General features: G+C 40.4%; 1 protein-coding gene across 2 annotated transcripts in view; it reads left to right on the top strand.

The window, feature by feature from the left end:
* Nucleotides 1-12,469, top strand: part of RIC8A (RIC8 guanine nucleotide exchange factor A) — a 43,436-nt gene extending 30,967 nt beyond the window's left edge. For both annotated transcript variants that reach the window (XM_072110339.1, XM_072110340.1), the window contains 7 exons: nt 4,334-4,428; nt 5,034-5,184; nt 5,391-5,486; nt 5,700-5,844; nt 6,201-6,345; nt 8,137-8,256; nt 10,289-12,469. In XM_072110339.1, the coding sequence (XP_071966440.1) occupies nt 4,334-4,428; nt 5,034-5,184; nt 5,391-5,486; nt 5,700-5,844; nt 6,201-6,345; nt 8,137-8,256; nt 10,289-10,409 (873 nt within the window). In that variant the 3' untranslated portion in view covers nt 10,410-12,469. The remainder of the gene's footprint in view (nt 1-4,333; nt 4,429-5,033; nt 5,185-5,390; nt 5,487-5,699; nt 5,845-6,200; nt 6,346-8,136; nt 8,257-10,288) is intronic.
* Nucleotides 12,470-12,789: the final 320 nt, after the last annotated feature.

Below are 12,789 nucleotides of genomic sequence, written 5' to 3'. Positions count from 1 at the left end.
AAAAAGTACCAGGGTTAAAAGTTGACACCTTTTGTGCCTAAAAAAAAACCCAGTTAACCTACTGTGAATGGTTTCTGTAGTAACATAAGATAAACTGAGCAGAGCTTTACATTGAGCTTTTCTTTTATGCGTTAGAAACGCTAATTTCCAATCAACAGCATTTTTGGCTGGGCATTGACATTTAATTTAATATTGCCGTATAAATACATTTCTTCTATTGGATGTTCTTAAATAAATGTGTGGAGATAAATTCTCATAAAAACGAGATTGTTGTCCTTGGATACAAACACCTGTGATGGACCTCCTTCACTCACACTTGAGCTAGTAACGTATTCCTCCCCCCTTCTCCTCCTGTGATCTGAGGGTTCTCCACTAAGGTCTTATTCGTGTGCTCACCTGGACCGGATCCCAGGCGAGCACAGGGCCAGATAGAGAAGAGGAGTAAGCACTCCTTTCCCCTTTCTCCATAGAAAGAATGTGGCTGCCCCAATAGGCCACGGTGCAGGGAGACGCTGTGTCTCACAGCATGCTGGCGGGGCACCATACCATAGACTTCTATTGTGGCTGTGATCTGTATTTTAGACTTTGTACAAATTTCCTGTACTTTACCATGTACATGTAAGCTAAAGCTGGAAAGTTATAACAAACAACTAGTGTCTCTCTACCATGCAGTACAGTGAAAAAAAAGATGGGGAGATGAGGTCTCAATGGGGGAAAATGAGAAGCTCTTGTCAGTCTCCCCAGTGGTAATCATGCAGCCAATCACCTTGATTCTAATGTGCATTGCGGCACAATTCTGATACGGCAAATGGGTGGAGCTAAACTCTTGCATTGCAAATCTTGATTTCCGCACACAATCTGTAGCAGTAAGTGACAATTGGTTTTTATGTTCTAATGCTGTATGACAGGCGGTCACCGACTTACAGACGACCCCTAGTTACAGATGGAGCTCTCTGCCCAGAGTGCCCTCTGGTGAAGCTCTCTGGATGCTTTTCTGTAGTCTCGGACTGCAATGATCAGCTGTAAGGTGTCTGTAATAAAGTTTTATTGAAAAACCTTGTCCATGACGGAAAAAAAAATTGGAAAATCCAAATGTCACTGCAGCAAAACAATTTATTTTTTTTAAATAAAACCTACCAGTTCCGACTTTTCATACATGATAGATTCTTTCAGTTTGTACTTAAGTTAAATTTGTCTGTATTACATGGAGTGACATGTAATTTTATTGTTTAGAATGGAGGATCATCTGCCTAGTATTTAGCTTAAAGTCTAATCTAATTAGAACAAAATAAAAAACATTCTCTAGTGTGTGTATTTGTGTTGACCTGGAGAATCGTTCCTTAATTTCTGTTTGCTCTATTGTTGTTTTTCCTCGCTTAGAAGTCATGTGAAAGAGGAATTCTTTTCATTTACCCATAATCTCAATTCTGTCAAAGTTTGACTGTATAGTAGTTTCATGGGAATGTAAGTCACCACTCCTCTTATTGCTCTTCAAATGGCATGGTACGATCAATCATCTCGACGAACACACATCTACACACCTAAGAATATAAGAGAAAGACAAAACGGAGAAAAATACAATGAATACTTGTCACGCTCCTCCCTTCAAGCCCTGCACCATGCATTATACAATGAATTAGCTGTGACAGGAATGTTTCTTTAGAGTAAATCTACCATCAAAAGCAAACATAAGGGTTATCCATTTGTATTTCTTCCTTATAAAATAAACTTTTCAAAATTAATGCGAATGAGCTTAGAGTGAACCATGGCCCCTCTGTGATCTGGCTTTATGACTGTTATGTCTCGCCCTTCCCCTTGCTCCCTCAGCACTTGTGTTATGAGCGGCAGGTACACGGATTAGTACCATGTACAGTCTCAGATTTTCAAATATTTCAGCTTGCAGGAGAACAAGAGCAGGACATCATGGTTTACCATGTAATAATCATCTGTACCTCCTGCATTGATACAGTTAATAGATGATGCTAGATTGTTAGTGCTTTTCGCTGGGGATGTTTTTCTTTTCTGTGGTCTTAATCATTTAACAGCTTATGATATTAGAGGGAAAGATCCTTTTTTGTGTTATTTGATAATGTGCTTTACTAACGTTGTTTTTGGGTGGCCATCCTTATGTAGAGTGTGATAGTGTTTTTTTTTGTTTTATCTTTAAACTTGTTTTATTGAAAGTGTACAACAGCCACGATAATACCACATGTTTTACATAAGGGTAAAACATCCAAAACACAAACTCTATAGTGCTGCTAGGCGGTGTACATACATAGCCAATGCCAGACTCTCCCGCAGAGCCTTTCCACAATGTTTAACTGTGCCCACCATCCAGTCCTCCTCTTCTCCAACCACCTCCAAATTATTAGCTAGCCTGCAATGTTCTTAGTTGTGAGGTATATAAGTGGCTGAGTAAAGCATAGCCAAAGAGTCGCACCATTGTCCCCATACCTTATTAAATGTATCGGGGCATCCCTTTCCCGTGTATATCACATCGTGGAAGGGAAGGACGGAGTTCACTAGTTTCCTCCATGCTGAGAGAGAGAGAGGATGGTTGTGGTGCCATCCATTTTAAAGCAATCACTTTCCTGGCTAGAAACAATACCTCTCCAAGGAAGATGTGCCTACGATGCTGCCATGCTTCCTCATCAATTACTCCTAACAAACACATTTCTGGCGTAAGATCAACAGGAATATTAAGAACACTCGTGAACAAGGAGTACGACTGGATGATCGGGCACATCCAAACCACGTGCCACAAATCTGCATATCCAGCTGGACATCTCTCGCACCCAGGGGGCTGTTTCCTACCCATTCTGTATAGTCAGATAACATTGATGAAGGAAAAATACCTGTATCAACTTATTATTTGCTGCTGGGGACACGTGATAAAGGTTTATGGCTCCTGGTCGTCCCTTGTGGCTTTGATGATGTGAGTCTTAACATGTGATGGAATAAATGATTTAAATATATCTTCTGATACCTGTTGGAACAGCTTGTCTTTTTAGACAATTTTGTTTTAGACTTTCTTTTTAGTGTCCTTGGAAGGGAAGCTGTCCTTTCCCATGTGCATATGGTAATTGTTTAGTTTTTCATACAGATTGTCTGTATGGAGCTGTTCTGAATTCTTATGCTGAATTCTGTACTGGTTTTATCGTAGAATTTCTGGGCTGAGTTTATTGTAGAACATTTTTTAATGAAATTCTGTGACTTGTTTTCAATCCGTTCAGATGATTAGGATGGCGTTGATTTATTGTTAGTAGGCCAATAATTTGATGGAAAAGTAATTTTTCAGTTTTGCCTTTTAAGAGGTTTGCATTCTGTGTGGCCATTTTGGTGATGATGTGTGGGCTGTGGAACAGACTCTGAAGCAATCCCATGAGCCTAAAGGCATGTTTGACAAAAAGCTCGTCCAGCAGTGAGAATTTGTGGCCAAAATGGTGTCCTTGGGGAGGGGACCTATGGAATATCCTTTCTTTAGTGTATCTGTGGAAATCTGGTGGTATTTCTTTATTTTTGATTTAAAGGAAACCTACCATTTCAAATGGTAGGTTTAAGCTGTAAACACCGAGCACCAGCTCAGGGTAAGCTGGTGCCGGTGCTTAGTTTCGTTAGTGTTAAAACCGCGGTATCGCGGTTTTAACACTTTTTAAACTGTATAGCAGAAGCCGCTTCGGCGCTGCACGCGACCGTGCGCGCGCAACTCCTGCGGCATTTCCTATGTAGGCGCGCGCACGATCGTGCACACGCAGCGCCGAAGCAGTTTATGCTATAAAGTTTAAAAAGTGTTAAAACCGCGATACCGCGGTTTTAACACTAACGAAACTAAGCACCGGCACCAGCTCACCCTGAGCTGGTGCTCTGTGTTTACAGCTTACACCTACCAATGGTAGGTTTCCTTTAAGGACCTGCCCTACCCATCCTGAGATTTTTTTTCACTAATAGTTTCCACACCTTGGATCATCTCTATTCACACCAAATACATGACAATCCCTTCACTATCGTTGTCCTGTGGCAATTGGTGGCAAAGAAAAGTCAATGTTAATTTAAACTGGCATAAATATACCTATAGATGGCAGCAGTCAGGTCAAATAAGTCATATAATGCAAAAATTATATTACACAGGTTTATCCACAGGAAGTAATCCTTGAAACTTTCTATAGAACAGCAAGCAGAGATCTAGAAAACCATGAGGAATTGATACATGAAGTATATTGGAAAATGGTATAGCTTTAAATTATACAAACCATAATATTTATTCACTGAAATGGGGAAACCTCCTAAATGTTTCAGGTAGTAATATATTCTTCTGTTCTTAAAATATTTGTAGGAAGATGCAGCTCTCTATCGCCACCTGGCGGCTATTCTAAGGCACTGCTTACTTAGACAAAGTGATGGCGAGGACCGGACAGAGGAATTCCATGGGTAAGATATAGCTTGAAGTGAAAAAACTGAAAAGCAAACATGTTATTTCTCCTTATCCGCGTCCATTAATGGAAGGAGTTGGCAATATGAAATGAAACATAAATAAAAATATACACATTTATCATAATTAACATGGAAGTTTTATTAATGGTATCATACGTTGTATGAATTTACAAACGTCAACTGTGTCACATATTTGTGAATTATAGCAGTGGCTTTATATGTTGGGTGTAACTAACATAATACATATTCTTACAATATAGATGCATAATATTTGTGTTCTATGGGTCTCAGCAGCTTATGTGTCCTTATTCCCCTTGTCTACTCTAAATGACTGGTAGCTTTGTCCGGGGAGGCAAGACTTGGGCTCTCCTTATAGGAGGGTGGGGGATGTAGGAATTAGTGCATTACTATGAGGAGAGTAAGGAAACTGAAATGGCAAACTTTCTCTATGGTTGTATTCAGAGGCTTTCTCTATGACTGGGCAAAGAATAGTTTTATTTACCAGCTTTCTCAACCCTTTATGACTGTAGATCTTATTATAGAGCAATTTTTGAATTTATGATCTTAATGTTCTAATCAATACATTTTGCATTCTTGTATAGACACACAGTGAATCTTCTGGTGAACCTGCCTCTGATGTGTCTTGATGTTCTGCTGACCCCTAAGGTGGAGCTTGGCTCTGTGGAGTATATGGGGATGAATATGGACACTGTGGAGGTTCTTCTTCAGTTCCTAGACAGAAGATTGGACAGGGTTAGTAGAAAAAAAATCCTCTATTTGTGGGTTTTCAAGGCTCATTGTCACATGTTTATGATGTCTTTCTATGTGGCTGGTGTCCTCTTTCTCTTTTTGTCATCTAAAAATCTGTAATTTTCTTTTCCTCTATACATTAAGTGGATGAACATGTTTCACATTTCACCAGGTTTAATTAGCTTTATTTACTTTTCTGGTCTCTGTAGGGCCACAAGTTAAGAGAAACTCTGACTCCAGTTTTGAACCTCCTTACTGAAAGTTCACGTGTTCATCGGGAGACACGCAAGTTCCTCAGGGCTAAGGTGAGACAGTCTGCCAGTACTTACCAACATCATCACTGAACTGAGTATAACTCCATATAGGCCAAGTTGTCATTATAACAGCAATCCTGGGGCTTGGATAAGTATTTCAATAGGAAATCCTTTCAGGACCTTTTTGGGGAAATCTGAGACTGTACACTTGGAAAAACCAGTTTAGGTAAACTTCAAATGCTCACCAAAATGTCTTCCTTTCAGGTGTTACCTCCCCTGAGAGATGTGAAGAACCGTCCAGAGGTTGGAAACACTCTGCGGAATAAGTTGGTTCGTCTGATGACTCACGTAGACACAGATGTAAAACATTGTGCCGCAGAATTCCTTTTTGTGCTTTGTAAAGAAAATGGTGAGTGATGGAAGACCCTCAGGAAGGTTGTACAAATTTTGGATTTACCAGCCCAAACGCAGAACTTCAGAAATAAACTCAGTTCAGTTCTGCAATTCTATTTTCATGCCAGACATGCATAGCAAGTTTACAGAGGTTTAGAGGTTTTTTGCAAAGTATTATGTGCTATTCACAATGTTACCGTTCTGTCTCATCAGAATGTGACATACATTTTCTTTGAGCACTTTTTTATTCTGATGAAGTAAAAGTAAATTATGAAATTACTGTTTTTTTGTATGTCATGACATGTTGTGGCAGACAAGTTATTATATTTAGTCTACTGTCCAGAATAACTTTTTTTTTACTTTTGCATACAGTATCACGTTTTGTAAAATACACTGGATATGGCAATGCTGCTGGCCTGCTTGCTGCTCGGGGACTGCTGGCTGGCGGACGTGGTGAAGGACGATACTCTGAGGATGAAGACACAGATACAGAAGAATACCGAGAAGCTAAACCTAAGTAAGTTCACCACTTATTTATCATTGTGTTCTACAGAATTATGTATTTTTGTGTCCTATTATTTTGATGCATATGACTTAACAGATTATACTTTTATAGAACAACCCGTGAGCAATTAGTCGATTATAATACAAAGAGACAGATGTTATCTGCGAAAATAGTGCTCACATACTTGACGTTTAATCCCAAAGAACTTGAGACGCAGGATTTTCTAAAGAGTGGAGTCTTGATGCTAAGATCCGCTGTGTAATGGGTATTCTTAAAGGAAATTAGAAATCATTGAGTCTCGTCACAGCAGAAATCCCTGGGTTGACTAGTTGAGAAGATTTTGTCTGCAGTATAGTTTTCTATATAGTGGTTTTGTCTCATGCATTTTTCATCATCTTATGTAAAAATCTGATACATTTTATTGTCAATCAGACCCATCAGTTTTAGTACTACAATTTTAAGCCATAAATACACATGCTTTGTCCTTTTTGTGGTGCTTTGGGGGTCACTGCTGTTTTTTCCCAAAATGCAAATTGCATTTTATTCAGATTCTTTCAATAGGCTCCTCTATTGGAGTCAAAGAACACCAGCAAAATTCCATGTAGTTTTAGATTGCTTAATCACTAATGCCAGGAGTTTAATAATAACAGTTTGGACATAAAGCAATAACTTATATTAAAGTTTACCTGGCTCCCTGCCAGTTTGTATCCTTTGTCCCTGGGGAGTAATCAGCACAGAGCAGAGTCCCCCTCCAACCACTACCTCTGGAAAATCTCTGAGTTTGAAAAAAAAAAAAACCCTCCTAGTCACCGTATGCCAGCAGGTCTCCACTATATCTGCAAGAGGAAGCATAGGTGGGGGCAAGGAGTGACTGGGAGGAGGAAGATTTTTTTTTCTTCACTCACAGATGGAGGGAGTTTTTGCTTTGTGCTGAACACTCCCTAGGGACACGGGACACTCTGGCAGGGAGCCAGGTAAACTTTTAATATATACGTTATATGCCAGAAGTTTTATAAAAACCGTTTGTGTATAAGCTATTTATTGTCTGTGGGGAGGATTCTCAAAAATAGTGCCTGGTGACAGGTTCCCTTTAATAATAATAACTCCTTTATTTATATAGTGCACACCGATTATGCAGCATTGCACAGAGCTTGCCAAATCGGTCGCTGTACTTATTGGGGTTCACAATCTAATCAACCTTACCAGTATGTTTTTGGAGTGGGGGAGGAAATCCACACAAAGATGGAGAGAACATACAAACTATTTGCAGATGTTGACCATGGGACCTGAACCCATGTCCACAGCTCTGCAAGGCTGTAATGCTGATCAGTGGGGGTTTCTGAGAACGAGGGGTCTGTCAGAGTAATGGAGCAGACAGCCGCGCATGAATTTTCAGCTTCATTAATCTCTATGGAACTGACTGAGATAGGTGAGCGTGGCGCTCGGCAATTTCCGTCATAGAGAGCCTGACAGTGGCGAGGGGCCCGACGAACCCCTAGTTCTCGCGATCTGAGGGGGTCTCAGCACTGATCAGCAAGTGGATAGGACCTAACTTTAGTTCATGGGAAAACCCCTTTAAGGATAGATAAGGGAGCAGCTCTTGTATGAATAATGCTCTCCCTACAAACAGGAGATGCCTGTTTTTTCCATCAAAGAGACATTTGCATGTTGTAATTCATTAGAAAATTGTCTATAAAATGACAGAAAGCACTTATCATTAAGCTAAAATGAATTGTTGAAGGTTGATACTTGACTTTTTTTTCATTTGATTTATTTATTTATTTTTTTAATATGTCTGTGCAGCATTAATCCTGTGACTGGACGTGTGGAGGAAAAGCAGCCGAATCCTATGGACGGGATGACAGAGGAGCAGAAAGAGTACGAGGCTATGAAGCTGGTCAGCATGTTTGATAAGCTATCTCGGTGAGATATTCACTGCTTTAAGGACTGTTTTCTTTAGATAAATGCTCTAATAGGCTGGGTTTACTCTGCATGTTATGGGTCAGTCTTTGAGGTGGTTGAAAGCAGAAACCAAACCAGAAAATCTATTACAAAAATAATGCGGTCTCCATTTGGCATATACTTTTTTTTTTGTTTTAAGTTTCTAAATTGTTGGCTTGGATCATTGTTCCCCATCACATTATCGGAGAGCGGCAATCTGTTTCTATGCCTCGGGTCACACTAAGACCTGTGGCAGCCTCGTTTCACACCATTTATTACAATGTGCAATTTGCTCTTTAAAATAGATGATGTGGAAAATCCCCATATACTGCCATACTGTAGTATGGGAGTATATGGTAGAATCAATCAGACAACCTAGGTTAAAGAGGACCTTTCCGCAGCACACAGAACACATGAGATCGCAGGATCACACTGTGTTCCGTGGGCTGCGCAGGGACAAGCAGCTGCACGAACCCGGGAGTGCAGACACATGATGCCGTGAGCGTGCAGCCGCTGCTCGACACGTACTCGGTAGTCTCTTCTCTGAGACTATCCGACGCTGATATGAAGGTGTCAGAGGATTTTAGCATAGTCACAACCCCCCCACCCGTGCTGCAGCTCCTCCTCTCTGATGATACAGACCTCGGAATAGTCAGATCCCGGGGCTCATATCTCCGGAACAGAGGGCGCTAGGAGGAAAATTCAAAGTGCCCCAGAATCAGGATGCAAGTGCCTACATGCTGTTTTGTTCAGTTTAGGAAGGAAAACCCCTCTTTCCCTAGAACTGTTATAAATAAAAACACGTTAGGTGTGGCTGCGTCCCAAAACGTCCGATCAAAATATATTAACGGTTATTCCTGGAGTTTAACCCCCGTAACAGAAAATGGCACCCAAAGTCGAAAATGCCACTATTTTGCCATTTTGAAAAATATAATAAATGCAATAAAAAGTGATCAAAAGGCCATATAGTCCTCAAAATGGTAGCCTTGAATACACCAAAGTATGAAAAAGTTATTAGCGCCAGAAGATGGAAGCCGTAAAATCCAAGCTCACAATTTCACTGTATTTGAAATTTTGTTTTCCCCGCTTCCCGGTATGTGGCATATAATATTAAATAACATCACTATTACCGTATATACTGGAGTATAAGCCTAGTTTTTCAGCACTAAAAATATGCTACTCGAGTATATAAGAAAAAAAAAGTGTACTCTGACGCCCCCAGGCAGGTCCTCTTTTGTCCACCGATGTTCTGGCTCCAGCTCCCTCTCTCTCTGTGTGGTGCTGTCGCTCTAGGCGTGCCATCGGCATACACTATGATGTCAGAGAGCCAGAGACAGGGAGCCGGAGCCAGAACAGAAGAGGACCTGCCGGGGAGAGTCAGAAGGTGAGTACACTTTTTTTTTTCCCTTATAGCCTGGGTGATGGGCTGTATACTGGGGACAGGGGCCAAGCTGGAACTAATGCATTTCCTACCATTGGCTTATACTCGAGTCAATTGTTATTTTTCCCAGTTTTTTGTGTGCTTATATTAGGGTCAGCTTATCCTCAAGTATATACATACAATTTGTTAAGCAGAAAAAAAGCCATTGTACAGATCTTTTACATGGAAAATAAAAAAGTTATAGATTTTTGAAGGTGGGGATTGAAAAATGGAAAAACAAAAAAGGGGCCTGGTTGTAAGGGTTAAATCAGAAATGTAATAATTTGCTCCCAAGTTGTCTAAAATGCATTTATCAAGGGGTTTAGGTTCTTTTAAACATGTACTTCACATTGGTGCAAGGTGCAACTCTACACTCTTGATCTAAGCCATATTTATCATGGACTGAACTAGTCTAATGTGCACTATAAGATTTAAGACCCCATTCTCTCTCCATCTGGATGTGGGAACTAGTGGTCACATTACATAGTGTATTTGTTATCTCAAGGTGTGGGGACATTTCACAAGTGTGACAGTTGTTGTATGCTATGAAGTTATTTTAAATAAATATTATAACAATGTATTTTGTTTGTTTAGAGAACAAATTATTCAGCCGATGGGAGTGACATCTGATGGGAGGCTGGAGCCTTTAGATGAGGCTGCACAGAGAATGATACAACAACAGGAATCTTCTGATCTGGAGACAGATTCGGACTAATACTCTTGAGAAGTTTGAAGCACATATAAGAAGTCTGAGCCATGCACAAGCCGAGCTGGAGATGGAGAGACTACAATCAGCTTTGTAGGCACAATAAACTACAAGGGAAACTCAATGTAGATTACTGTAGATGTATCTCTGAGACCTTGGCTATAGATCAGACACTGGGACGTCGTATCGTATAATAGCAGCACCTTCAGCTACTGAGGACAAAGAGATGGCAATGCCCTGGCACAGAATGCTAGTTGCTATGCTTGGGTACATGTCCTGTCAGGCTTGTGAGCATTGTCAGCTGTCATAGAAAAATAAGTTTCCCTTCTAGATGGCAAAGCTTATTACACAGATTGAATCTTAAAACAGTCGCCCTCTGTTTCCAATTTCAGCAAATAAAAGTTTTGAAGTTATTAGCCACATCACACTTGAGCCACCTACAAAAATTCATATAGTTAATCGTTAGTCTATATTTTATTTAGTGTTGGCATTTAGTTCTTTTAGTGATTGGAAAATAGGCAAATTTATATGCATATTGTTGATTAGGAAACACAAGTAACCATGTCAATATGAAGTCAATGAGACAAAGCTGCTATGAATGCAATGTGAAGAATTTCCTTCTGATGGATGTACATTTAGGAATTTCAATATTTAATGTGAGAGGTTAGCATTGTTACCTGGTATGTTACTCTAAAATATATTCTATTGGAGAACAAAAAAAATAAAACTACCGCCAGGAACAGAGAGACCCTTAAAGGGAACTGGTCATCAGAAATTGGCCTAATAAACCACAACCAGTGTGTTGTCAAGCAGCTGGACAGCTTCTAGATCAGGTTTCTTTCATGACCCAGCTTGGTGGGATCCTCCAGAAAATCGACTTTTGAAGTCAGACGAATAATGTCAGGGAAGCAGAGAGTCTAATATTAAAGTCAAACTCTCCCTGCCATGAGGCAAGATGAAAATCTTGCATCAGGGGGCACATAGCGGCTCCCCAAGCCGGGCGGCGTCCCGATGCACAGACCAACCATTTCAGCAGAATCTACACCCTGTGCTTATCACCAGATACGGTCTCTCACATGATCCTCCTTCTGCCTCCTCCCACAACATGCCGGCACTGACTGCAGGAGTGCACTGAGAGCAGTCAGTAGTACTGCCACTGCCATCTACTGCAAGCACTTGCCTCTCTGACTGCTCCTGACGTGAAGGCTGCGACAGCACTGCAGTTTCTAGCAGCCACTCATATTTTCATGCTTCCAGAGCGTAGGGAAGCTTCTGACAGCAGCCCCTCTCCTCATCAGACATGGCTGAAGCTTGACAAGAGGGGATGGAGCTGCAGTCCAGAGCAAAGGAGTGTGAACAGAAGCCAGTGAAGGAGTGAGACCTAGCAGAGATCCAAACAAAGGGAGAATTGGGAAATTTCCACTTGGTAGGCTATTTCTAAATTTTACAAAAGGGGGCTAACAAGCCCTAAGGCACCATAACCAGGGAATAAAACTTAACCTTTATTGATATTGGTTTAAATATACATTGAACATAAATTTAAAACTAAAAACACAGAGTTGTCTAAATGCCAGGTGTCTGGATGTCCCAGTCCTGGTCTCCGGATTGGCCAGACTAGGTATTAGATGTATCACATGTGCATCAATGGCGCAGATTGTAGCAGTGGGTGTGACTTTTATGTCTCAGGTGAGACTTATAGTAGTAGGGTATGTGTATCTTTAGACTGTTTGGGTAATGAGTCCAGGAGAATGCAGTTCGCACCTCCTGGTCACATCAGTGGGGTTTATCCACCATATTGTCCAAGTGGATTGTTAGATAAATATTACTCTTTAATTTAATAAAACCACTTTATATCTCACTGAAAAGTTGATTTTGTGGATGATGCAACCATACCAGGCCGTGAAAGAAACATCATCTAGAAGCTGCTTGACAACATACTGTTAGTGGTTTATTAGGCCAATTTCTGATGGCAGCTTCCCTTTAAGAATAATGAGATTATAAAGGTGGATTAAAATATGTAGTGAATTGTCAATTGCCATTTATCTATTTTATAAAATGGCCAAATGTTTTATTGTTTTTCAGTTTTATTTTGTGAATTGTATGAATGCCCAGCATTGGTGTGAATGGAATATCAGGCTTCCCATTGAGCTGGTTGAGTAAATATTTCATTTGAAGCCTTTAGGCTGGATTCACAATATGTCCGTATTAGGATTGTGTTGTAGTTGGAAATCCTGTCCTAATGGATGTTGACCTAAAGCTATAGCATTATAGCAATCTCTCTTCTTATTGGTACAGAATTTACAGTGAAGTGAAGATGTTCACTAAGTAGTTTTTAGCCATGACACAAGGGAAATGTAAAAAAACTAAACAAAAAAGAAGCAAAGCCGGC

This window comes from Engystomops pustulosus, chromosome 6, assembly GCF_040894005.1.
Source record: "Engystomops pustulosus chromosome 6, aEngPut4.maternal, whole genome shotgun sequence".
Taxonomy (NCBI): domain Eukaryota; kingdom Metazoa; phylum Chordata; class Amphibia; order Anura; family Leptodactylidae; genus Engystomops; species Engystomops pustulosus.
This window is presented reverse-complemented; position numbering and strand designations above follow the sequence as displayed.